At 41.6% G+C, this 27,596-nt stretch overlaps 1 protein-coding gene and 1 long non-coding RNA gene across 2 annotated transcripts; one reads left to right on the plus strand and one right to left on the minus strand.

The window, feature by feature from the left end:
• Positions 1-45: 45 nt before the first annotated feature.
• On the minus strand, positions 46-27,596 carry LOC141986293 (alcohol dehydrogenase 1-like). The gene is made up of 9 exons (XM_074950662.1): positions 27,420-27,596; positions 13,027-13,128; positions 12,362-12,500; positions 3,897-3,984; positions 3,086-3,305; positions 2,008-2,271; positions 1,527-1,662; positions 908-1,046; positions 46-391 (listed from the first exon to the last, which is right to left on the minus strand). The coding sequence occupies exons 1-9, from the start codon at positions 27,435-27,437 to the stop codon at positions 361-363; spliced, it is 1,137 nt and encodes a 378-aa protein (XP_074806763.1). The 5' UTR covers positions 27,438-27,596; the 3' UTR covers positions 46-360.
• On the plus strand, positions 2,741-13,139 carry LOC141986294 (uncharacterized). Its single transcript, XR_012639247.1, has 4 exons — positions 2,741-3,332; positions 6,381-6,455; positions 9,019-9,124; positions 11,568-13,139. It is a non-coding gene; the product is annotated as an uncharacterized LOC141986294 (long non-coding RNA).

Below are 27,596 nucleotides of genomic sequence, written 5' to 3' on the forward strand. Positions count from 1 at the left end.
GGTGGTTGAGCCTATTAGAAAGTAAAAGTCACAATCTCTAGTGTGTTGTGTGTTTTTTTTTTTTTTTTTTTTTTAATTTTGAATGCTCAGTTAGGAAAAGTTATGTTTTTAACTCCATTTAGCTAGATTTATGTAATTCTAGAGCATTAAAACCTCACAGTTGCTTCTGCCAATCCCATTTGTGGGTGATACAGATCAAGGACTTCATCAGTTAAGGATATGTTTTCCGTTGTAATAATGCTAAAAGATGAGATGCAACTTTTAATTTAACTGCTTTAATTAATTTCCAAAGCTCTGGGCTCATGTGGTTGTTGGCATTCATATTTGAATAAACTTGGAAAGATTGTAGGACTCCGTCCATTACTCAGCTATTAGTAGGACAGTGCGGATACTGAAATAGAAAAAGTCAGGTTAATGACTGATGTTTGGAACTTTATTCTGAATATGTTGCTTCCTTTAAGGGGAACTGTTCTGTCATTATTGTAGACCGCCCTAATGAAATTCTGAGATGCAGTCCTCTTGCTTTCATGTCAGGAATGTATATTATCCTACCATGTAAACATTCAACTAGACTACTGAAATCCAGTTTCTGCTGGTTCTACACTACGTGCTCTCCCAAACTGTGGGGCACATCCCCCTGGGACAGACCTCTCAATTGTTCTTCAGTCTCTAGCTGTTATGGTTGTATTTCACTGCTCACCAATTAAGATATGTCAGCATTTAACAACAACAGGGTTGTCCTATGAAAAACAATTTAATAACTGCTCAGCTGAACCTTACCTCTTTCTGAAAATGCCTGTCAAAATTCACACTTTGCCTAACTTTGTCTTGTCTTTTGACTTTACAGTTCAGTGCTGCTATCTTTCATGGAAATGGTATTTACAAGATGAATAAATAAATAAGTCACCTCTTTCCTGCCCGCAGTAGTTCAAATCCTTCATTGATTTTATCGAAAGGCAAAGTGTGGGTTATTAAGGCATCCAGGTTGAATTTTTTCCCCATATAGTCTGCAACTAGTTTTGGGACAGAATCTTTGCTCTTCCAGCCTGAAAGACAGAAGATTGTACATTATCTATCAACATACTGCCACTGAAATAATCAGAGCAGTGCATCAATCGAGACTTTGTTGGGACTTGTCAATGTACATTTACTCATGGAATGCCATCTGCAAACAAAAAGTTAATATTTTAAAATGGAAGTGATTCCTTACAGAGCAGGTTGCCAAAGAGCTATAGTAATACATCAGCAGCCCCACATTCTCACATATTCATTTTAACCTGGGTCACTCCAAATAGGTTCTTGGGGGGGGGGGCTAAATTAGGCTGGATGAAGCAAGCTTTACCATGACAGTAACTGGTACCCCCATCATCTCCTGGGGCCCTTGGATCCTTCATATCTCTCATCCTGTGACCATTACATAACTGCTTAATGTTGCAACAATGTCCCTGATCAACAGAACAGTGCTCAGAATCTGTGAATTTCACAAGCACACAAAAGAGTTTAGCCAGTTGTTCTCATGTCAATACCTCCAAAAACAGACCCCTTCCAGGTGCGGCCAGTGAAGAGCAGCATAGGATTGTAGGAGATCTGTGATGCTGTCGGAGGCACTCCTACAATCACACTCGTTCCGTAGTTCTGGTGGCAGGATGCCAGGGCAGCTGTCTGATTTAAGACAATGAAATCATCTTAAGTGGACATTTCCAATGAGAAGTAAAATAAATATTGTGGCCCGTATCCATCCATCTGCCATCTTGAGTTGAGGAGGGACAAAAGTTGCTGGATTGGGGGTGAACCCCAATGCTGCTGCCTTGGGAAAGAATGCAATCCTCCACTCAGTTATACCAGTTTTATATTAGTGTAACTCAGTTAATTTCAGTAGAGATCAATGGAGTTACATGCCATAAACTGCCTCCTAGCTGAATACGGCCGGCATAGGACACTAGATAAGCGACTCGAAGCTGATTAATTTTGCACTACATCATCATCTTACATCTTTTGGTCACATACCATGGTATCAGTGCGTCCAATGACTTCAAAGGAATAGTCCACACCATTACCACCAGTCAGCTCCATCAGCACATCTTCAATGGGCTTTGTGAAGTCTTGAGGGTTGATGCATTCGGTGGCTCCTAACTCTTTAGCCTTGGCAAATTTGCCCTTGTTGATGTCAACCCCAATGATCCGGGAAGCACCAGCGGCTTTACAGCCCATGACAACGGAGAGGCCAACTCCTCCCAGACCAAAGACGGCACAGGTAGAACCACGTTCCACCTGCATAATCATAAAAACATCAGATTCTCTTAGAATCCAAGTGATATATAGTGATTCCACTGCATGAGTTATCCTGTAAATCTTTTCATTTTAGGCTCTGCTTGTATTGGATACAACACTTGTCAATTGGATGAAAGCATTTTTGCTATTCAAAGTAAAGGTTCCCATTACTGGATTACAACTGGATAAAACCTACCAAAGCATATGTTGGAGAATAGGTTTCTTTGGGCTCAGCCTATTCTAGAGATGAGGCCAGCTGTAAAATCAGATACTCATGTGGATTTGGATTCGTAACCCTCCATGTAAACTTTGGAGCTCTTCACATCCATGGCTTTGGTTGGAGCCTCTCTCTAGTTTTCATTAAATATAGCCAGAAAAGAAACCTGAACTGGGCCAATTTTGCAGCATGAAAGCTGTTGCCACAGAAAACTGTCGAGCCCCGAAGAACGCCGTGCTTACAGGGAACCAATGATTTCATAGAAGGCCTTTATTTATTTAATATAAATTAAAGGAAACCTTTTTGTAATTCAGAAAATGCAAGATTATTTACTCCTAAAAATGAGCCATAAGATAGATAGTTTTTATTTATTTATCTATCTATCTAACAAACTAACAGAGAAAACCCTACATATGATAATAATACTTGGCTTTTGTATATTTTTCATCTGTAGAACTCAAAGTGCTAAACAGCATGTCAGCCGCAAAGCCAGTTCTCCTGACTCTCAGGCTGATGCCCTGTTTACTGGACTACACAAATAATCAGCACTATCCCAACAACAGAGTTTGTCCTTTAAACGCACATGCTAATCCTCACCTTGGCACTATTGAGGGCAGCCCCATAACCAGTGGAAAATCCACAGCCGATAAGACACACTTTTTCCGGAGGAGCAACTGCATCAATTTTGGCAACTGATGTCTCGTGCACCACTGTATATTCAGTGAAGGTGCTTGTACTAGCAAATTGATGAATCTGTTTTCCTTTGCAGGTAAACCTAGTGGTGCCATCGTTCATTAATCCACAAGCTGCACCAAGGCTGTTCAAAAGACAACCAAAAATAAAGGTAAATTCGATATTTTAAACATGGGCCAGTTTTACATGAATGATATCAAATTACTTAGGATAATAATTAAGGCTGCAAGTCTTTCATGGAAGCATGGAGCAGCTGGGCAGCGGCCGCTGCTTGGGCGGCCCCAGGCAGCTGGTCCCAGGCTGCCCTGGAGCTGCGGTCCAGGAGCAGCAGTGGCGCACCAGGCCACCGCCCCCCAACAGTGTCGGTGGGGCCCCAGGCCGCCCCCCGGCCTGGAGCAGCAGCGGCAGTGGGGCCCCAGGCCGCTCCTTACCCCCAACAGCAGCAGCATGGGCCTGGCGCTTCCCCCCCATCTCCTACCCCCCAGCAGCAGCGGAGTCCCAGAGCACCTCCCCCCCACCCCTGGCCCAGGAGCAGCAACACCTGTGGGAGTGCCCCAGCCAGCACCTAAGATTTAGTCACGGGTATTTTTAGTACAAGTCATGGACAGGTCAGGGGCGTGACTTTTTGTTTATTGCCCGTGACCTATCCATGACTTGTACTAAAAATACCCGTGACTAAATCATAGCCTTAATAATAATAATCAATGAAACTCACTCATTTTTAGTGCACAGATTGCCCTTGGAGCTTACGCAAGAGCTACACTCTCCACACTGTGGAACAAAGAGCGGGATGACTTTGTCTCCTAGAAATAGAGCAGAGCAGTTATGAAAATTTCAGTCAAGCAGATAGAGAACACCGAAGAGCACACAAGTAAAAGATTGTAGCGGGTACAGTTATTACACAAACACATGTGCAGGAAGAGTACAGTGCAGACTTGAGTTCTCACCACGACCATTTCAAACAAACAGAGTAGCTAGTAAGTACCTAAATGTTTTTGCTCTCCAAGACTCAAAATTCACTGCAAGATATATTAGTACCAAGTTCTGACTGGGAATTCCAACACAAAAAACATTAGGAAATTCAAACAGATGGTATCTATCAGCTGCTGTGGATGTGCTGGATACATGGTATGTGACAAAGTTTTGTTGCCTGTTCATAATCTACCACATTTCCCCTTTCTCACGGGGCGGAGGGAGGGGGAAAATGAAGGACTGTTAGCGTGGAGCGTGAATTTAATTTACCAATAGATAGTAGGGCGATCATGAAACTTTTTTTCGAAAACCTTTTTATTAAGGCAAAGTTACAATAGAACATTAACATACATCACACATTGAATATTGATGCTAAACAAGTAAAGAATCCGGCTAAAGATTCTGGCTGGCGAGCCCTCCTCCTCTGAGTACACTAGGAAGCGTGACCACATTTCTAAATATCTGTCCTCTTTGTGTCTCTTCTCTTGTGGACATGCATGGTGTGAAAGCTTTTCCATTACAAAGACAGTCCATATTTTACTATACTAAAATTCCAGAGGAGGAGTCACATATCCAATAATGGGCAATATAAAGTCTAGCTGCTAACAATAAAAAAAAATTAATTTGTTGTTTTGTTAAAAATGAAAACACTTTACTGGGCCACTAAATACACATGTTAAGGGATATCCAGGAAGCCGCATTTTGTCATCAGATGAATCTCGTTATTAATTCCCTCCCAAAACTGTTTAACTCCAAAACGCAACCACTACATTCTGTTGTAACATGAGTCATGGTATGGAAAAGGTTGAGAACTACTGGTGTGGGGGCTTAGAGGTGCTAAATTAAATAGGCCTTATAGGTTCTTTTTTAACTCCATACAAAAGACCTGCCTTAACAGGAAATGAAGAATTCATTGACCGTTACCCTTGTGTCTTGAGTCTCTGTCCCATATCTAGTCCTGCTGCTGCAACATGGGGATGCAGACAGCTAAACAACTCCCCAGAAGATCACAGGAGGAGAATTTGCACATGAGTGAGTTTACCAGCTCTTTGATTCTCCCTGCCTTCTCCCATGCAGTCCACTACATTTGAAACCCATTCTCCCTAACCCAAAATGATTTCTTCCCTCCAGTCCCTGCTTCAAGCACTTCCTACGTAAGCTTCTAGTCTCTCCTCATTAAGGAGTTAGCAAGCCAGATGCTGTAAACTCTTCTTTTTAAAAAACAGTAAGGCTCACAAGACGTGCAGAACTTCAGTGCTCAAAACACATTGATTTCTGTCCCATCCTCATCTCCTTCTTGCATTATTTCTTTGTGTATAGTCTGTAAATTCTTCGTGGCAGGAACCTGGTCTTCATACTTATAGAATGTACAGAACCTAGTACGATGTTGGTATTTTATAAATATTATAATAATATCAACTGGACCACCATTTTTGTGGCCCAAGAATAGATGGGGGCAACAGGCCTTTTGGACGTTCTCTGAAGCTCTGGGACAGATGGTAATCAGGGTTGGATAATATACCATGCATACACACAGGGCCGTCCCTGGCGGGGGTGCGGGGCCTGGGACATAGGCACCGAGTTTCTAATCTGCCAGGTTTCAGAGTAGCAGCCGTGTTAGTCTGTATTCGCAAAAAGAAAAGGAGTACTTGTGGCACCTTAGAGACTAACAAATTAATTTGAGCATAAGCTTTCGTGAGCTACAGCTCACTTCATTGGATGCTCCCAGGGGTGCTCCCACCAGCTCCGCACTGCCCCCACTCCACCCCTTCCCCCAAGGCCCCACCCCACCCTGCTTCTTCCCCCCCCCCATTTCATCCCAGCCCCACCTCTTCCCACCCTGCCTCTTTCCTGCCAAATTCCACCCCCGCCCCCCCGAGTGCGCTGCACCCTCACTTTTCTCCCCTCCCTGCCCCCATCGCCTCCTGACGCTGCGAAACATCTGATCCACGGCAGGCAGGAGGCGCTGAGAGGGAGCCGCTGGTAGGGGGGCTGCCGGTGGCCGCCACTCGCCTCCTCACCTCACCCGCCTGTTCGCCTTCTCACCCCTCTCCCACCTGCCTGCTGCTCGCCTTTTCCATAACCAGTGGAAAATCCACAGCCGATAAGACACACTTTTTCCGGAGGAGCAACTGCATCAATTTTGGCAACTGATGTCTCGTGCACCACTGTATATTCAGTGAAGGTGCTTGTACTAGCAAATTGATGAATCTGTTTTCCTTTGCAGGTAAACTTAGTGGTGCCATCCTTCATTAATCCACAAGCTGCACCAAGGCTGTTCAAAAGACAACCAAAAATAAAGGTAAATTCGATATTTTAAACATGGGCCAGTTTTACATGAATGATATCAAATTACTTAGGATAATAATTAAGGCTGCAAGTCTTTCATGGAAGCATGGAGCAGCTGGGCACCGGCCGCTGCTCGGGCGGCCCCAGGGCCAGCCGCTGCTCAGGCAGTCCCAGGCAGCTGGTCCCAGGCTGCCCTGGAGCTGCGGTCCAGGAGCAGCAGTGGCGCGCCAGGCCGCCGCCCCTTCACCTCCCCATCCCCCTCATGTTTTTATCAAAGCGTGGGGCCCAGGGCGGTCGCCCCAATTCGCCATACCCAAGGGACGGCTCTGGATACATATACACATGCCAGTTAGTTGCAGACATACAAAACAGAAAATGACTGCCTAGGAAGGAGTACTGCAGAAAGGGATCTGGGGGTCATAGTGGCTCACAAGCTAAATGAGAGTCAACAGTGTAACCCTGTTGCAAAAAAAGCTAACATCATTCTGGGATGTATTAGCAGGAGTGTTGTAAGCAAAAGGCGAGAAGTAATTCTTCCGCTCTACTCCGCGCTGATTAGGCCTCAACTAGAGTATTGTGTCCTGTTTTGGGTGCTACATTTTGGGAAAGATATGGACAAATTGGAAAAAGTCCAGTAAGAGAAACAAAAATGATTAAAGGTTTAGAAAATAACGACCTATGAGGGAGGATTGAAAAAATTGGGTTTGTTTAGTCTGGAGAAGAGAAGACTGAGAGGGGACATGTTAACAGTTTCCAAGGACATAAAAGGTTGTTACAAGAAGGAGGAAGAAAAACATGTTTTCATTAACCTCTGAGGATAGGACAAGAAGCAATGGGCTTAAATTGCATCAAGGGCGGTTTAGGTTGGACAATAGAAAAAACTTCCTGTCAGGATGGTTAAGCACTGGAATAAATTGCCTAGGGAGGTTGTGGAATCTCCGTCACTGGAGATTTTAAAGAGCAGGTTGGACAAACACCTGTCAGGGGTGGTCTAGATAATACTTAGTCCTGCCTTGAGTGCAGGGGACTGGACTACAAAACCTCATGAGGTCCCTTCCAGTTCTATGATTCTATGAAATTCCAAATTTTGGAAGTACAGCTATTTCCCCTTTACTAGGCCCTCCACATCCAACTGTTATACATATCAGATTAATGGACTATTTGCCCATCATTACCACCCAATGTCCAGGGAGTTGATGGAACCAAGATGAACATACCAACACAGATCGGTCCCTAGACTAATACTCCCTTTTGATAGCCTTTCTATAACATTCCCTACCCATTTACTGTTCCGTCTTTAGTTTGTGTCATTATTTTGTCCAGACACATGGGAGTATACTCCAAAATTTCAAAAGATAATCAACCTCTTCCTTTACCAAACTCTCTTAAGGCAAACTTCTTTAGATCATTTAATCACTCATCCTTTGTGCACCAGCTTTTGGGTATTTAAGCCAATTCATTTATTTACAGTTTATCTCCACTAAATATATATATTTACCAGACAATCTCAATTAGCAACCAAACAATTCACTCTCATATTTTGTTTAAGTCAAAAGTTCTTGGGCAAACATCAGCAAAGAATATCTTAAAGCTTACTGTGGCATTATTGAAGAAAAACCATTCTGGACACTATTGGCTGCCTTTCCAGTAAGTCAGGAGGAAAGGCACTATCTCTAGAGGAGCTTATTGATTAGCAGCTGCTAGAGACAGCAAATATTGCATCATCATGCCACTTTTGTCAGAAGGAAGCCTTTAAAATGTATCAGATATATATGGGTCCATATGAGACGTTAGCCTGCCCAAGAACATGAAATGCACAGCGGATGTGTGGCAAGTTTTATTGCCATACTTCCTGATCTAATCATTAACATGAATTGTACTTTTGCATCTTAAAATGTTCACTAATCTTTGTGAGCAGCTGTCATTCAATTTCCAAAGAAGAATTAATTTTTAGCACCTATGGAGGTATGAAATTCAAATATTTTTCATGTTTCTAGTCTATACCATGGAACCTGCTACGAGAGTTTAATTTGAAGATTCAAAACACAGGAGCATCTGCTATTTTGCGGAGATGTCTGCAGACACGCTCCAGAGTACACGAACAGGGAAAAATCTACATATGTGTCTCTGGAATTTTTAACATATTAAAACCTAATGCCTTAAAATTGTAGCGAAGGCATTTTTAAATGGGCTACTTTTAATATAATCAATCCAGCAGCTCTGCTTTTGCCAACCTTAATTCTGATGTATTGTTGTTGAGCTATCTCTGTATAAAGATATTAATCATTTATAGTACCTTTGAGAATTGATGAGGGATATTTCTACAGCCCATTATGTACGCAGTTTTTAAATTCCACAGAAAGGGAACAGACTATTTGATTACAGTCTGATTTGACAAAACAAACTTTATAGGCCTGTTAAATTTTCTTGTAGTTATGTAATATGCTTACAAAGGAAAAAAACAAACCACCCACAGCACAAAGGAAGAAAGCTAACAGACCACTGTAGAAAGTGAAGACACTCCCAGAAAGAAATGCCCAGACACCCATTTTAACATCTTATTATACATTTTTCAGAACTTCAAATTCAACAACCAGTACAAACAATCCAAGATGAAACTCAGCTTCGACAACAGTTTTCATTTTACTGAAACGTATTCAAGAACAGAAGATAGTCACAAATGTATCCTTATCAAAATTAAAGTTCTTAATATCACCTTAACTATGCTACCACAGAACCATAATAAGGGTAGTTAATTACATGTAGATTAGAACGTCTGGTTTCTTCTTTTTCCAGTTCAGGGAACCTTCTATTATGCTTCAGGGATATTTGATGAGGACATCTGTTTGTCTTTCTGATCAATCAAATTAAAATTCAGCAGCTTCAGACTGACCCACAAATTTGCCTTCAATACTTTAAAATGTTCATCAGGTCTCTTAACTGTCTGGTAGGTTAGGAGCTCATGGTCTTAGTCACCAATAAGGGTAGTTAATTACATGAGGATCTGAATTCTTGGTTTTCTCTTTCCCATCTCAGTAAACGTTCCCTTGAACAACAGAGATAGTTGATGAAAGGGTCTCTGTGTCGTGTCATGTCATTACAATTCAACAGCTTCAGACTGGTGCACAAATTTGCCTTTAACAATGAAGAAAACCCTGTGCTATGAATTTACTTTAAAATGGTATTCTAGGAATCCTGGTTATGGAAGCAATGATATGGGCAAGTTTGGACCTTAGTTATAATCATACCTTCGTACTAAAGAAATGTGAGACACTCTGCAGAATAAAACCTTAAATTCTTAATGCAATTGCAACTACCACAGTACTGGCAGAGTCAGGTCAGAACCTGTACCTGAATTGCTGACAAGTAGTGGCATGGTAATTCTTAAAAAATCTGCTTATTTTCTTTACTAAACTAACACAAATCTAGCTCATTGGTGGAGAAATACACAATAGAACTCTAGCAAATAACATTAGGATTAGACACTATTTTACTGCAGTGTCTGACAAAAGAATAAAAACTTGCCCCCCCCCCACAGAACGATGGATTTTGGAAGACCGCGGCTACCTTTCCTAGCCCAGTCTCAATGGGCAAACATCAAAAGATTTCAGAGGATCATTTGGAAGAACACATGCCGTATAATACCTAACTTTAAATGGAGGCTGTCAGGGCTTTCTAGTGCCAGATTACCTAGGGCAGGGGTTCTCACGACAAATTTTTTGATGGCCTCAGAGTACGGCCACCAACTCTTGCTGGTGGCCGCTCTGACAGTTTTTCCTAAAATACTTAATTAACTTGAAGAGAAACAAATAAATATGCACATCCAAATCCTTGTAATTTATTTATTGCTAGCTCGTAAGTCTGCTGCTGTGAAAAGTTATTTTTGTACGTTTGTTAATATCACGTTTCACAGCCTCCCAGCTAGCTAACAAGTCTCTCTGCTGTGAAAAGGATATTAACACTTTTCACAGCAGACTTACTCAACCCCAGCAAGCGTGGTGACAAATTAAGCCCTGGATGGGGAGGTGGATGTATAGGCAGCAAGGGCCAGGTGCGATGAGGGGGGAGGCAGTGGGGAGCCAGAGCCTGAAGCCTGAGGGATGGGGCACCAGGAAGGAGCCTGAAGCCCTGTGGCCTGAGCCTGCCACCCAATCATCCCAAGGCTGAAGCCCAAGCCCCACCACCACTGGGAAGGTGGGGAACTCACAGACTGCCTGCTCCTCCAGGGCTGTGCCCCAGGTGTCTCCAGAGGGGGGCAGGGGCCAACCCCTCCTGGCAGTCCCAGCAACCAACAGGGGGGCAGCTGCTTTCCCCCCCAGTCACTGCCCAGGAGGCTGTGGTCACAAGAAAAGCCCCCGGTGGCCGCATTTGAGAAACGCTGATCTAGGGAAAGAAATCATAGGGAATTAGAAGCTGGAGATGGCAGAAAGCAACCAGTTTTAGATAACTGTGACCTGGACTTAGTAATAAGACTGCTGAAAGAAACTTGCCAGTTTTTGTTGTTACAACCTGATGGAATAGGAGATTGATAGATCTCATTGCCAACTGCCCTCTGAACTTCAGTTAGCACAGACACTTTCCTTTCTTCCTTTTGTCTCACAGTCCACCCCACAGGTCTGTGTGCCCAAAGCATCAACAGAATTCCAAAGTAAAAAGTTGTTCTGATGATTTGCCGAAAGGTACAGCCTAGGACTCCACTGAAATCACATGGTAGTTAGAATTCAAAGTATTATGTTTATATGAATTCTCTGGACCAAACCATTGTCACACACTCTATGCCAAGCTCAAAAGAAAAGGAGAAAAGAAAACGTGTTTCTTTGCAGCCAAAACTTGTCCAACAGTTTGCATGCTTATCTGAAGCTTATCCAAAGCAATTTGATCTGGAAATCTGATGGGAATAAGCTCTCTCAGAAGATTTCCTGTCCTTTCTAATTCCAATAAGAATAGAATAGATGCTTTTGCATTACTGAAGCACTTCAATTGCCAGGATAGCCAGGAGGTACAGAGACATGGGGGGGAGGGGAGTAAGTAAATATTTTAATCTTTAAAAAACGGTTTGGATTCAGTTCAAGATTCAGATACTGATCTGGTTCATTTAATATTTTATCTTAAATACTCCGCGCAGCCCTCCTCACAGTTCAGAGTCACTGCGAAAAGAGTACAAGCGTTGGTGTCCCATCTTGCAGTGTACAGAGGAAGATGAGAACCTCCTCCTGGGGTTTTATATTTACCAGCTCTATGGCACAGAGAATATGGTGAAAGAAATAATAAACAATGAAACGGTATTCTGTGAGAGAACAGGCACAGGAACTAAATCTTTTGTCTGGAAGATGAATTAAGTACATGAATTAAGACACTTTCTGTGCTAGTGTCACTTAATACTAAGTGTGAAATAAAGTGTGAATTTCAGTACCATCAAAGTCTGATGACCTGGGCCCTGATTGAGCAAGGTATTTGAGCACATGCCTAACAAAATAGTCACACTGAAGTAAATGGCATTATTTGTATGCACAAAGGTAGGCACATGTTAAAATTCCTTGCTGAACGGAAACCCTAATGAGGATCTGAACTCAAAATGGTAGCTCACATTTGGTTCCCTTTGAGTGAAATACAAATAAGCACCTCTTTTGAATGCTGGGGAACGGGGAGCACTTCACAGTCACATAAAACTAGACGTGAACAGGCAAACATTTTTGAAATAGGAAAGATCATTTGGGAGTATAGCAAGAAAGACTTAAACAACATATTTCTCCTCCAAAATATCCTTGATGAGGCCCTGTGAAAGTTGAATGTTGGACTACTTGTTTCCTCTGCAATAAAGAAGTTCATACATGTGAGTGTCTTTGATATTGGAGCAGGGCGTGTGAATGCTCAGTGAGAACTACTTATCATTGGTTAGTGCTTAATGCTTTCTTATACCTGGTTTCACATAAGTCACCCCTTCTCCAACGCTCTCTACAACACCAGCTGCTTCATGGCCAAGAATAATGGGAAAAGGCACAGCAAATGCACCACTCATAACATGGTCATCCGAGCGACAGATCCCTGTTGCCAAAATCTGCAGGGAAAGCAAAGAATATTTCAATATGTAAAGAACTAATTTTTCAGATTTTACCCGTGTGATATGATATAGAAGTGAAGATGTATTTTGTATTCAGAGAAGTGAGTATAACCATAATAAACCTAAGACATGATCCCTAAGACTGCTTATTTATCACAGCCATGACTCATGACAGAAATCATAACTTTTAGTGTTTTTGCACAGCAAGTTATGGCCTTTGTCATCTGCCACACAAGACTCTTCCGTAAATGTTTACTCTTTTTCTGGTCCGTGTAGCTTGAAAGCTTGTCTCTTTCACCAACAGAAGTTGGTCCAACAGAAGATATTACCTCACCCAGCTTGTCTCGCTAATATTTTGGAACCAACACAGCAGTTTTAAATAGCCTGTATAATTCAATATGAGTTCATCGGAGTAGTAAGCACTCTGGTGGTAATATTTGTAAGATCGAGCCGTACAGTTCTTTAGCACGAACAAAACCGGCACCGCTACAGTATGTAATTTACAAAGTTCATCTTTTTCTACCTTAATGCGAACTTCTTGTGCCTTTGGCGGGGCAACTTCCACCTCCTCAATGGAAAATGGTTTCTTAGGCTCCCAGGCAACAGCTGCTTTGCATTTAATGACCTATGAAAACAGCAAGGAAAACAAAATGGCATTTGTGTACATAGCATCTTCCCCAAGGTGTGGCTCAAGCCTCCTCCCTGGCACTTTGTACTTAGAGTGGCTTCTCCCCTCAACTCACTAGGGTTGGGTCTTGGGTTCTTTTTCTGACACCTGATGCCTCCACCCAAGGTGACTCTTCACCTTGTCCCTTGGGAAAATGAATAATGCTACCACTGCTGGTAAGCAGTATAAAACCTATGTAACCCCTTGGGGTTTAGAGAGTATGGCCGCTTTAAAACCTTGTCCTGAGGCAGCGGAAGTGCTATTGTTCTGAGAAGAGGAAGTGCTGGTTGTCCAAAGGGGAGAGGGTTGAAAGAGAGGACAGGGACGTGTGGGTGTCTGTACAGCAAGCAGACCCTCATCTAGAGAAGCAGCTGAAAACCAGCCTGAAGCCTGCGAGAGACAAAGCAGCTGATTTGGGACATCCCAGGATGGAAGCCAGGAGGAGCACCGTGCCAGTAAGGAATCACCTCAGAAGGACAAAGCAGAGCTGCACCTCATATCACTGTCACTCAGACAGACTGTATAGGGCCATAAGTACTGAGGCTTACGACTACACTGAGAATATGGAGAAAGGTTGTCGCCAGTTAAGTGGGAGGGTTGTCGCTCTGTGGAGAGAGATAGAAGAGGGCACTGGAGGGGTTGTTGGGGAAAATTTACTGGTGCTGAAGATGCCAGGAACACCCAAGATTCACTGCTGGACTGGAACTCTGCCAAGTATTCCTGAACTCTGAGTCTGGACGCAATGCTCAGCATCTGTCCTTTTACATTGTGATAACACTGAGCTCCTGGATCTTTGTATTGGATGTAATCGTTTTACTTCTCCCCCTATATTTTCCTCCATTCATCCTCCTGTAAATAAATATTTCCCTTTCCTATATTCATTGTACTATTCCACTGTGTGCATCTGTGTGTGTTTAGTGTGCGTGGGGGAAGGGGTTAGAACGAGTGCCTCTAGGGTGGAAGGGAGTTTCCCTGATGCATTCCTGAAGGCCCCTGTTCTTGGCCAGAGCCCGCCTCAGGAAGTCTTGGCCACGAGGGCACTACAGTTACACCCAGTACACAATACATTAATACAAACCCCAGCAAAGGAATGACACACCCAAAAATAACAATACAACAAAAGGGGACTTTATTTGAAGCTGGAAAATAGGATCTGGGGAAGAAAAAGGTTAGGGTTAACGAAGTATTAAAACATGAGCAAATCAACCAATTATCCACCTCCCAACACTCAAATCTTCACAACCCCTAAGTCCCTTCCTGGCACCTTCCCCAGCAGATGGTATGCTAGAGATGAATCTGGGGACATGTGCAGCAGCACTGTGAACATTGGCTGGCTTAAACAAAAAGGGTCCTCTTTATTGTGCCTTCACGCTGGGTGGGGCAGGCTCCTCTCCTGGCTTCCTGGTCAGAGTCCTACACTATCACACAGTCTTTTAAATTCAGTACAGTTACGTGTCTCTGAATCATACTGGTTTTCTAAATTATATGACCCAAAGGCGTAACTACTTGGTCATCTGTCTGTCCATTAGTTGCAATGAGTGGCTGTGGTTGGTTTGGAATTTTTGAATCATCTTCTGCATCCATCATCTGTAGAGTTTTCTCTGTTGATTGTTCTTTCTGAGGAACAAACGGCAGACATTGAGGGGTTCTGCTGAAGTCTCCGCTGTCAATCTCGAGCACGTATGACCTGTGTACTGAATTCCTTTTCTTTAGGACAGCTGCAGTTGTCCATCCTTTTTCTCCACCCAATTGGATATAAACATAGTCACCAAGTTCTAGACCCAGCAATTTTCTAACTGAGTGACATCTGTTCTAAAAAAGTGTTCTTTTGGCCTTTTCATCCAGTTTGGCTACTCTCTTCATGTCTGGACACTTTGGAGATAAATTCTTTTCCAAAGCTGAAATAGTAGCTCTGAGTTGTCTTCCCTTCTGGAGTTGTGCTGGACTATTTTCAGTGGCCACTATTGGTGTTAATGTGTAACTCAGAAGAGTGAGGAATGGCTCTTCCTGCTGTAGGATTTTCTTGGCTGTCTATTCAGATCTCTCAGCCTTTCTATTTGCTTATGGATAATGTAGGCTGCTAGTAATAGGATCAAAATTATATTTTGTTTGGAACAACTTAAATTCTGTTGCAGTGAATTGTGGTCTGTTGTCCATCACTAGTTGCTCACCAAAGTGAGCAAAAGCTCGCTTCACTTTCTCGATAACACTGTGACGTGGTATGTCTTTCAAGTACGTTATTTCTATATACGTGAAAAATAGTCCACAATGACGAGGTAATGATGTCCTCTGAATTAGTATAAATCTGCAGCTAGTCTCTTCCAACATCTGTCTGGTAAATGTCGTGTTACTAAAGGTTCTTTGTGTCACGTTGGTCTGGAAGTTCTGCAGTGTTCACATACAGATGCTTTATTCTTTAAGTCCTTGCTGATGCCCAGCCACCACACTGACTGGTTGGCCCGTTCACAACATTTAGTTATTCCTTGATGTCCTTCATGGATGAGGTTTAGGATTTCTCCTTTCATTTCATTTGGAATTGCAATGCAAATCCCTTAATTATGAGTCCACTTGACTCACTTACTTGTACACACACTGCAAAGTAATCTCTTGTCACTTCCTTAGTGTTCTTTAGATACTTGAGTCAGCTGCCCCTAATGTAACTTAGAACTTCCTGAAGTTGTATGTCTGTTGAGATTGCTTTTTGTATCTGGAATAGTCTCTCTTGTGACACTGGCCTATATGTGTCCACAGCAGCCACATATGCTTCTACACCATCTTTGAGCTGATGGGCAGTTGAGTGTGATGCTGGGCTCCATGACTGAGTGTCTGCTACTACCAGTTTTTTCCCCAGAAACACACTTAGCAATTGGATTAAATCTCATTAACCTTAGCAACAGATGGCATTTCAGCAGTGCTTGATCCAGATCTTTTCCGTTAATGAGCGTTACAAGTGGTTTATTGTCTGTTGTCAGTGTAAACAAATCAAGTTTGCACAGAGATCTGTAAAAGTTCTCATGTGCTTGCGAGGTACTCCTTTTCAATCTGCGCATATCATTTTTCTGTTTCTGTGAGTGTGTAAGAGCAAAATGCAAAATTCATTCAGAGTCATGTTGTTGCAACAATGCACCATCTAGGCCATAGCTGCTTGTATACACGCTGACCATTGTGGGTTTGTTAACATTGTTGTACTTGAAAATGGGAGCTGTTGAGATTCTTTTTTTTTCTTTTTGAAGGTAATTTCTTAATTTGGCCCCATGATGGGGAATACCTGCCCCACACTGGGCTGGAGGGAGTTAATCCCATGCTATGGGCTGAGGAAGCCATGCCCCTTCACACCTGCTGGGCATGCTCTGACTGGAACCTCAGTATAAGAGGGAGCAGCTCAGCTCAGTCTGGGCTGACTGCTGACGAGGGTAGACATACCCCACAGGCTCCTTCTGGGAGAGTGCCAGAGCCACCAGACGCCAGCACCAGCCAGGTCGTTGCCTCTACTGAACCCCAGTCAACTGCTGAGGCCGATGGAGGGGAGGCAATTATTGCCGAGGGATCCCCCCGCATTCGGAGAAGGGGTAAGAAGCAACCCAGGGAATGGGATGGTCGCAACAGGTGACCATCACTGAGCAGGAAGGTATCAGTTCCCTAAGGCCCTAGGTTGGATGGAACCTGATGGAGAAGGGAGGGTCCCGGTCACCCTGCCCTGTCCAACCCACCATGGACACTGCCACCATACGGGGAGGTGAACTGGGCCACCAAAGGCCATTACTTAAGACTTTGGCCACAAGGCCTTACTGTCCTGAACCCTGGGACAGCCCTACTGACTCTGGCCATTGGGCCATGCTGCCCTGGGAAGGAGAGCAGCTACTTAGACTTTAGCCACTAAACCTATGGTCCTGAAGCCCAGGCCTGCCTTAAAGAACTTGGGCCACCTGGCCATACTGCCCTAAGGGGCTGATGGGGTATATCTGCCCCTTAATAGGCCACCATAACCAATTTCCGTGTTTTTGTTACTGTAGAAAGGTTTTGTAGGTATCTACCAATGTAATTTATCATCCCCAGTACACGTCTCAGTTCTGGTACATTAGTTGGTGTAGTCAATTAAGAACATAAGAACGACCATACTGGGTCAGACCAAAGGTCCATCAAGCCCAGCAGCCTGTCCTCTGACAGTGGCCAATGGCCGGTGCCCCAAAGGGAATGAACAGACAGGTTATCATCAAGTGATCCATGCCCTGTCACCCAATCCCAGCTTCTGGCAAACAGAGGCTAGGGACACCATTCCTGCCCATCCTGGCTAATAGCCATTGATGGACCTATCTTCCATGAATCTATCTAGCAATTCTCTAATTGCTTGTACTTTCTCAGGGCTCGGATTGATTTCATCTTTCTTTGTCGATCCCAAAAACTCGATTTGGTGCAGGTGAAAAATGCATTTTTCATTGTTGAGTTTTAATCCAGATGGACTGGTCAGGCTTAGGACTTTGAGGGTTTTGTGTTCTTCCATCCAAGATCCATGCGTCGACCATGAAAACTAGAACCCCATTTGTGTTAGTTACCAATTCTGCCATCTTTCTTTGGAAATTTTCAAGTGCACTGGTGGTCCCAAAAGGTAATCTTCAAAAGTAAAATCTCCCAAAGGATGTGATAAATGGAGCATTTTCTTAGCTAAAGGAATTTGCCAGAATCTGCTCAAGGTATCCAGCTCGGAGACCACTGTAGCTCCTTTCACTTTGGGGAGGAAGTCATCCAATGGTGGGAGAATACATTTTTCTCTTGTAGCTGCTTCATGAAGTCATTTAAGATCCACACAGATTCATATTTTTCCTTGTATTTTAATAACTGGTACCATTGAAACACAATATACTGTTGGCTCAGAGATTTTCTCAATCATATCAATCCATTCCAGTCTCTTTAATTCAGTTTCCACTTTATGAAGTAATAGGATCGGAATCCTGTGAGGTGTGTGCACGCTGTATGGGTCAGCATTGTCTCTTGAGGTTATTTGTACTGCAGATCCTTTCTAAAGTCCAATATTTCCATCAAGTTCCTCACCCATCTCACTAGGCCCATCATGGCTGCTGGCGTGTGATCACGGCTGAGAAGGCTGCCGGCGGATGATCCGTTCATCACATACATTCTGAATGCGTAACTTTTGTCTTAGGACTCGTCTCAGCTGTGTCAGGTGACTTCAGCTCTGAGAGGGGTTGAAGGCGATTGTTTCAAGAGAAACAGAAGGAAACAACAAAAACAACTTGGAATAATGGTGACCGAGCTACCAAATAGCACCTAGAAGGGGGGAATAATTAATTAATACCCTGCCCCTCCCTCTACTCCTTTCAGGGATGTGGGATGGCACGTCCCGAGGTTACAGCACCCTGGCTCGACCACGCAGGGAGGGTTGATGCTTTGTTTGCACCGCGCTGAGTGGCAGCTGGCACTGCGTGCTCGGCAGCAGCAGCCGAGCTCAAAGGCTAGAGGCAGCAGCACAATGAGCGGTTTCGCTGTAATCTCTTCTACTGGTTCCCATGCATTTTCTGCAAGCACTTATTGCACAGGTTTCAATGAAGTGATTTAAAAGGAATAAAATTTCTCCTCCCCCACCCTTCCACCCCAGCTAGTGCATGACTTTCTGCATAAATGGAAAGTGCAACGGGTGGCAAATAGCAGAGCAGGGAGGAAAGGTAACGCTGAAGAAGCGCTTCTTCTGTTCTGGGCATCTATAGTTGTAACTTGTGGACTCCTTTTGTGCAATGCAAGAAATGCCCAAGTTACTAGGGTATTGCAGTGCTTTGCAAGGAGATGTCTCGGGGCTGCTCTCAAACTTCATACACGAAGTATGGCTTTAGGACACAGAATCACTGTTGATTTTCATTATAGAAAGTTCCAGGCTAGTTTCAATGAAAACGTAATGTCCCTTATAGTGTTCCTCATTTCAAGGTGTGTTGTCCCTCATTTTGAAGGTCACTGTCCCACATTTTAGAGTCTGCAGCTTCAGAGGTATGAGTTTGGCCCTCCAGGAGCTGGCAAACTCTAGTTGGGGTTTACATGTGTGTACAGTTACTGACTCTCGGTCAGATCCTGCATTCCTTTTTTTGCAATCAAAACTCCCAGTGAAGTCTCGAGTGTATATTGGTTTTGGGAATACTACCAGGAATGCAGGATTGAGTCATTCTGCATAAGTGAGAGGATACACTGAAAGAGGATATTGTATAACAATTTTTCTAGTTCGTAGCACTCCTTTTTTAGCAGCTTCCTGTCTCAGATGGCCCTCAACAACAAGATTTCTGAATATCTCCCAGTATTTTAGCATATACAAGATAGCGATTTTTCTCTCACCTTCCCCTAGTAAGTAGTCTATGTTATATGGTTTCTTGTTTTGGCAGAAGGTATTTTTCCCCCAACTGTGATGTCATGGTGTGCAGGCTAGATCAAAATGCAGTAGCTTTTGCATTTTGTGAAAAAGATGCTGAGGTCATCATGATATCACCGAAGAATGAATTCCAGATTCATAGTCAGTTGCTAAGAAAGCTTTGTCTTCTGCACAGACATATTTCACGCTTGAGGCTTTGATCTGTTCCTCCAGTATCCATATTCATGCAGCCTATAAACCCCACGCTTCTCTTTAAAAAATTGCATCCAAAAATACACACACACACACACACACACAGAGCTAACAAAACCCATGGTAAATATAACCAACTACTTAGCAACTAAATTGTATGTTGTCCTCCTTTCCTCCATATTTTGTTTAATTCTTTGGTAGGAACCTTGCAAAACATATTTGCAAAATACTAACCAAGTAAGTTAAAAACAACTCAGAACAAATTTTGCTGGCAAAATTATTCTGCAGTATGAGCAGTTCAGATACAGCTTCAGGGTTCTAACTGTGGAACCCAGCCAAAATAACCCATTTTTAGATCCTATCCCTCTACTCCTTTTCATCATTTAAGAAATCAGGAATTTTATCTATGTTTGGGAGGAGGCTCTCCCTCCAGTCCCACTTATTTATAATAGGGGGATGTTAAAGGTTCTGATTTTCAATCCCTGACCTTGGCTCATTGGTGTACAATATGCATGTAATTGAGGTAGCCCTTTGTAAATGCGAACACTTGCACCCACATTAGAACAATTACAACACCTGGATCAGCAAACCAGGAACCAAATTCAGTCCCCAAATGTATACTGTTTGATGCAAAACCATTGTTGCAACTCCCTCATGCCTTGTTCTGTTGGTTTTTTCTTGCTCACTGAGGGGGGCTCTTCCTCACTTCTAGTTTTTTGTTTGTTCACTTCCTCTTCTTTTCTTCCCACTTCTTTACTGTGTGTGTTGTTCTGTTCTACCCTCTTAAAAGACCATTCCTCTGCCGCTGCTCTGCACATAGACCAGGGACTAGACACTAGAACAAAAGCTAGCCTTTTGTAAATCAGGTTAACTCTGCTCCTGGCTGCTCTTGCAGGGAAAGAACACCTTGCAAGGGCAGCATCTGGCTCCTCCTCTTGTGCTTGGGCAACTCTGTCCTTGGGGAAATTTCTAAAATGAAAAGTGGTATGAGAAAATATGGAATTCCTCCATCAACTTTAGACCTTTATTAAATGAGGGGAAGACAGAAAAATAAAGATTCTTGGCACTATTTGTATCAGGGTCAGTGAAACTGAAGTCAGAGGGACAAGATTCCCCGCAGGGACTGTTATTGACAGGACATCAGTAGAACAAGGAATGTGGGGAATTAGGTTGGAAGCAACTCAGTCACATGGACAGAGTAAGCCCTCAGCTTACATGAAAGTTCCACTTGTTCAATTTAATATGTGCTCAGCTTCATTGTTTGCTAACGAAGTATGGCGTCAAAGCTGAGAGTTCTCTGTAGCGTAGCAGCTGGTAGCATGTGCCACAGAACTTGGTCTGAAGCCCCCCAGAGCCCTTGATTTTACAGTGATGGAAGGAGGAGTTTGAGCTATACACAGACCTGGCTGTGCAGGAGGATGACAACAGCAGGAAAGCAAAAAAAAGTGTTACGTTATCTTATTGGGAAACAAGGCAGAGGAGATTTGTACACTCTGAAGCTCATCACTTCCCCAGGCCTCATAGCGATTCTAGGAGCCCTGGAGAACTATTGCTTCCAAAAGCACAACAAAACTGAGGAGTGACAGAGGTTCTTCAACAGGGACTAATGAGGGGCAGGGGATAGACCCACTATGTAATTGCCCTATGCACAATGGCTGCTACAAGCAATTTTGGGGAACTTGACAGACTCCCTGATTTGGGATGGGACAGTCTGCAGCACTTGGGATCAGCACCTGTGACAAGAGGTGCTCCGGCAAGGCAATCTCACAGACAGACACGATAGTAATGTAGGTCCACATTAGATTTGTGTGAATTATGGTTTTAAATTGAGTGGGGATATTAGCATGAGCAACAGGCCCAAAGCATGTGACCAAAAAGGATGAGATCATGAGAAAGAAGATTGTATTAAACTTGTAGTGACCGTTGGAAATACCAGTGTTGTTTTAGCCCAAATCTTAAATAAGGTAATAGAAAAAAAACCATGGTTAATTGGGTACCAGGTACAATAATCAGGTACATAAATGCCTACATTTGGCCTTAGCTAAGGTCCAATAATTGGCAATAACATGACTTGTTTTTAAGAGGAGTTACTTTTTTTTAATATACCCTTTAACAGACTTCATTGCTAATAGCTGCCTGACCAAGTTGGAGCCAATTACTATGGGTCTAAGCACCCAGGACTTTAGCCTGTTTGTAAGTATCTTGATCAAATGCTTATAAATGTTTTGTTACTGTTTAGGTGTAATAAATTGTTGATTATTTAGAGCAATTGTATAAATACCATTTATTTATAAATCCTTTGGATTTAATCCTTTGCATTTAATAAAGGAATTTATGCTTACATTAGTATTGTGAATTAGTACCCCGAATAAATAATATTTCCAACAGATGTTTACAGGGGGAATACAACGGAAACCTAAAGAGAAAGGATAAAAACCGTATCAGGCACAATAGCCACAGATATATGATGCAGTGAGACAGTCAGTCCTGTGTGGTCCCCTGATGAGAAGACCAAAATTATCTCAGACTATGTAACCAGCTGAGTCTGTAATAAAAACGAGACTCCAGCTCGGCTATACATTAGCAGCTTCAGGCTGAAAGGAAGTGGGATGGGAGTCTGAACATCAATTCTTTGTTTTTAAAGTTTATACCAATGTTAGTAAAATAGGGAAGATGTATCATTATCAGTGGAACTGGCTTCACACAGCCAGTGTTTCCAGAGGGACATTACTGATAAGACACCAATGGAATAGGGAATGCAGGCCGTGAGGCTGGAAGCAACTCAGCCACATGGACAGAACAGTCCACAGGGTTTAATAAAGTTACACCTGTTCATTTTAACCTGCATTCCACATCACACTTTATGAATGAAACAATATTAATGTGAAAAAGGAATGAACAAAAAAGTAACTCTGGACTTGACTTAATCTAATCTAGGTTAGGTTATCCTTAGCACCACGTCTGAGAGTTGAGCATTTACCAGTCCGCAGGCTTCACATTTTTTAAATAGCAATTTCTTTATTTTTGTTTCTCCATTAAAAAAAAAAAATAAACGTTTCAGGTAGAGCTGGTGGAAATTTTTCAAACAAAAAGCTATTTGAAAAAAATATATATTTAAAAAGTTTTTTGTGCAAAAAATTGTGAAATAGTTCAAATATTTCATAAAAAGTGTAAAAAATTATTGAAAAAATTGAATGCAAATATTAAAATTTACAATTTATCTATTTTCATAAAATATTGATAAATTAATATTGCAAAAAAAATGGTTCCAAAAGGAAAACAAGTTCAACAGTTTGAATTTTTCCCCCACACTACTTTTAGATTTTTCTCTCAGGTTTAGTTTCAAGTTTTGATCTAGCTAATAAGACTAGACTGGCGGGGCTCAGGAAGTGCCATCGCATAGCTGTGGTGCGGTTGAGTGCCATACACCTACTGAATGGCTGCTCTTCTCATGCTGGTCTATCAGCAGGACTTTCCAGGCTCCATTTTGCTGACCCTGATGTTACTGAATGGCTAACACATGTGTGATGTCTACCTCAGCCCTTTAACATTTTTCTTTTTTGTTTTTAATTTGTTTTTCATCTTTATTGTACCACTTGTGCATTCACTAATAATGAAGCTTCTAGTATCTGCAGTAGATGTGAGCCATTTAGTGGAAATACATTAATGTTAAACTATTTTAATATATGTGCAGTATGTTGAACCATTATAAAGAATGATTGAAGTGGAATGTTCCCCCAAGATAACATATTTTCCTAAAATAAGACCTTCAAGTTAAATCCAGGATTCTTGCTACTTGAAATATATTTAAATATTTTAAATTAATTGCATTTAAAGGGGTCACTGAATTGCTTATCTGCTGACATTTCCAGAACCACATTTCTGTAAATGATGAAAATTCATTCGAAAGAAAAATTGACACCCCCCCCCAAAACCCTTTCCTTTTTAAATTTAATCATTGTCTCTTGTTGGACTTTTAAAAGTGGAGTAGTCATACTTTAAAAGTTCATTCCATTGTAAAAGATTCTACCTGTAGGTGTGACTTTTAAAATGGGAAATGCCACTGGAACCAGGAATCGCTCTCAAAATTATAGCTGGTTTAAAAAAAAGGGGGAAAAAAAACCTCATTTAATTAACATTTTCAAAATGTCAAACTTGTTTTAATTTGAAAGGTTTTGAAATGGATTCTTTCTTTTTATTAAAATCTGTCACAATTTTTTTTAATTTCTGAAGTGTTTACCCAAAGCATTATTCAAATTATCATTAAAAAGTTCATGGAAATTTATTGTTTACTGAAAAGGGGTTTTCAGCAAATGAAAAATTTTGACTACTATTTTGACACTTCCTATTAAAAAGTCTAAATATCAGAAAGACATGACATTTTTGAGTGAAAAAAGAACATCTATGTCAAAAGATTACATGGATTTTTTTTTTAAAAGAACTTTTCAATGAAAAACTTGGTTTGGAAATAGTTACTAGCACCACTAAAAGTAAAATGGACTTTTTAAGCGTGCCCACTGTAAAAGCTAGCTCATGTAATTATAGAAAACACCACAACATTCAAAAATAAGCAACTTCAGCCCCGATCACACAAAGATTTAAGCACATGCTTAACTTTACACACTGTGACTGGTCTCATAGAGTGCACTGGGACGATTCACATGGCACAATATTGCCACTGACATCAGTGGCAGCAGGATCAAGCCCACAGTCCACCAAGTTAAGCGCACACATGTTTTTGCAGGACTAGGCCTTTATATGTAATGCTGCCAAGCTCATGCCAAGGCCTCCCCAAATCCTGACAAATGCACAGCTGAAAACCAGACTGGCTCAGCTGTACGTTAGTGTTGTTAAAAGAGATGTTAAGTTTATAAGAATGTCTTTAGACCTGATGAAATGTTTGCAGGATGTATTGATCTCACTTATAACCTCCATATCCCATGGTATAAAGTTATATTGAGTGTTTGCTTTGTAAATCTCCTGTGTAACTCAAACTGAAAAGAAGCATCAATTAATGTAAAGTGCTGGTCTTTCACACAAGAAGGCCCATTGAAACCAAATAAGCCGCTGTGAAACATCAAAAGGCCAAAGACTTTGTTGATTGTGCCCCCTCTCACACACCCACCCATGAAGAAGAGATGGGCACAAACACTTGTCCCATGAGTTTGAACTCAAAGATATAAAAATCCCTGACCAGAAGGAACTGCATCACTATGGTGCTTGGCATTCAGAGAGGGCAATGTTTCTAAACAGAAGCTTGGGATCCTCAAGCTGCTTAGCTTGGAGTAGCTCTCAAGAGCATAGAATGCTTGCATATCACAGCAGCTTCTATTACCTTTTGGAACCAAAGAGGTTAACTGATTTGTTCACCTGCTTTAACCTCGTAAATAACATCTCTTTTTTTAGTTAATAAACCTTTCATTGGTTTATTATAGGATTGGCTAGAAGTATTGTCTTTTGGTGTGAGGTCTAAGGTGCAATTGACCTGGGGTAAGTGACTGGCCCTTTGGAACTGGGAGTGACCTGAATATTGCTTGTGATTTTTTTTTAGTGTAAGGGACCATCTATCACAAAGGCAAGTTTGCCCGAATGGCAGTACAGACTGGGTTACGCCAGGAGACTATCTGTGACTCCATGGTTCGGTTGCTGTAGCGCTTGGAGTTCATACTTCTTGGCTGGTGAAATCAAAGTGTAGAACTCCCAACCAATTTGGGGTTTGAGTCCTCCTTCTTGACAGTCCGCCCTGAGGTTGTCACTCATGCTAGTCAGCTACTCCAGCCGGCTTGACAAATGCAAAAGGATTTTATCATCAGAGCAGTGAGAAAACACCAATTTTTGCTTAACAAAAGTACAAAATAAGAACATTTCCAATTAGTAATAAATCCTATTATCTGAACAAAAAAAATTAAGTTCGACAAAATAATAGCCGAGTGCAACAAAATAGTCCAGCCCCAGCACATTGACTCAAGATGGGAATGACTGTAATCCTTTATAGGGACAGACTTAATAAAAATGCTCCATGAGGTCTGCAAATTCACATGTCAGACATAAGGATGTCCAAAATCAATTTACAGTGGAGATCAAAGATCACATTTTAAAGGGATACAGGACACGAGTGGGGAAAAAGAAAAAGCTTGTACATTTTGGTCTTACATAGTATTCCATTTACCATGTGGCGATACGGATTTCACAATCTGTAAAGGGCAAAGTCCTGCAGAGTTTATGGATAGAAATGTAGCCGAAACCTCCAAACTATGAATTACAAATTCCTAACACAAACAAATATATCTCAACCCAATTCTTTCTGTATAAGTACATAAGGCTCCCTCTGAAGAAGTTCCACTGAGTTCAGTGGGAGCCCTAGGCATGCACTCACCCATTGGATTATTGTAGGAACCATTAGAACTCCCAGCACAAGCTGGGGGGTCACACAGTCAGATGCTTCAGAACATCTCCAACTTTCTACAAGTCTTGGGGCAAAATTTCTGTTGCAATGTAGTAACCCTTCTTTATACACAATCTGGCCGGACATAGAACAAAAAAAATATAGCCTCAACAGAACTTTCTTAATGAGTGTGTCAGTGATGTATATTCTTCCTTTAGGTGTTTCATCTGGCAGGGCTCACGTTCATCTATCAAAATCCAGTATTCTTATATCAAGGTTTTTTAGTCCCTTTTATTAAATGTAGGAAACCAAATCTATCAATGACATCTACAACAGCATGGAAACTACAAGAGCCTAGTAGAGGTGTAAATACTCATTTTTATTTATCTTTGGTGAAATTATAAATTTTACAAATTAAATATTGAACAGGAAAATATTCAATAAATGATTTTGATCAGTAGATAATATTTACACATTAAGTTTCCCAAAGCAACCATAATTTAGCCCTATTTTGCATATGGTATATATTGCAGTATTTCAGAGTAGCAGCTGTGTTAGTCTGTATTCGCAAAAAGAAAAGGAGTACTTGTGGCACCTTAGAGATTAACAAATTTATTTGAGCATAAGTGAGCTGTAGCTCACGAAAGCTTATGCTCAAATTTGTTTGTCTCTAATGTGCCCCAAGTACTCCTTTTCTTATTGCAGTATTTGTTGTTTATTGTCGTTTATTTAAGATATGTATTCACCGTGGTTAAGTTACAAGTGCTGTGCAAATTTTGGTTCTGAATGACCATTTCTACAGTTACATTAGCAAACTTAAGACTCCATAAACTTGGTCTTGATTTTTTGTATTTAATTTTTTTAAAAAGGAAGATAAAATAGAAAAACACTATCCATATGCCCACAGCTTAAAGCACTTTGGAATCTTTCAGGACGAAAGTTATAAATGTATCACTTAATAAGTACTTAACAAAAAATGAACCTGAAATGTATTCAGCTAAACAACCAGATACAAAATAAATGCACAAACGACAGGGTTTCATTTTGATTTTGCTGCTATGCCTTGATAGGGTGTGTTCGAAAAGCAAAGTTCTGCATTTAAACTTTGTTGCTCATTTTCAGCACAGTGCTTATATTCTTGAGCAGCACAACAAACACTCCATACCATGTTTATGCCAAACATTATTTAAGAGTTTTATGAATTATTAAAATATTAAGAGTCACAAATTTAAAAACAACAATTCTGTACCAGTTTCTTTATCATCTGCAATGAGGAGAACTTTCTAAAATGAATTGCTTGCTTACTTTGCCCGAAGTGCTCATGCTGTCTGTCTCTTTCACAGCTTGCTAATGCTAGTTTCTTGCTCCAGAAGTTTAGTCGGCAGTCAAGGATTCCTCTTGCTGATAGTCTGTCCTGCTGGATAAATAGATTCAAAGTTGTTCCTGCAATTTGCAGCGATGAATACATTACTTGGGGCCTTT

Source organism: Natator depressus, chromosome 4, assembly GCF_965152275.1.
Source record: "Natator depressus isolate rNatDep1 chromosome 4, rNatDep2.hap1, whole genome shotgun sequence".
In the NCBI taxonomy this organism is placed as follows: domain Eukaryota; kingdom Metazoa; phylum Chordata; order Testudines; family Cheloniidae; genus Natator; species Natator depressus.

What these genes read in the sequence shown, in the direction of transcription:
- LOC141986293 (XM_074950662.1), bottom strand. An exon ending in CACAAGAAGTTCGCATTAAG is followed by an intron (nt 12,501 to 13,026) that starts GTAGAAAAAGAT and finishes CTTTCCCTGCAG; the next exon opens with ATTTTGGCAACAGGGATCTG. An exon ending in GAAGGGGTCTGTTTTTGGAG is followed by an intron (nt 1,047 to 1,526) that starts GTATTGACATGA and finishes TCTGTCTTTCAG; the next exon opens with GCTGGAAGAGCAAAGATTCT.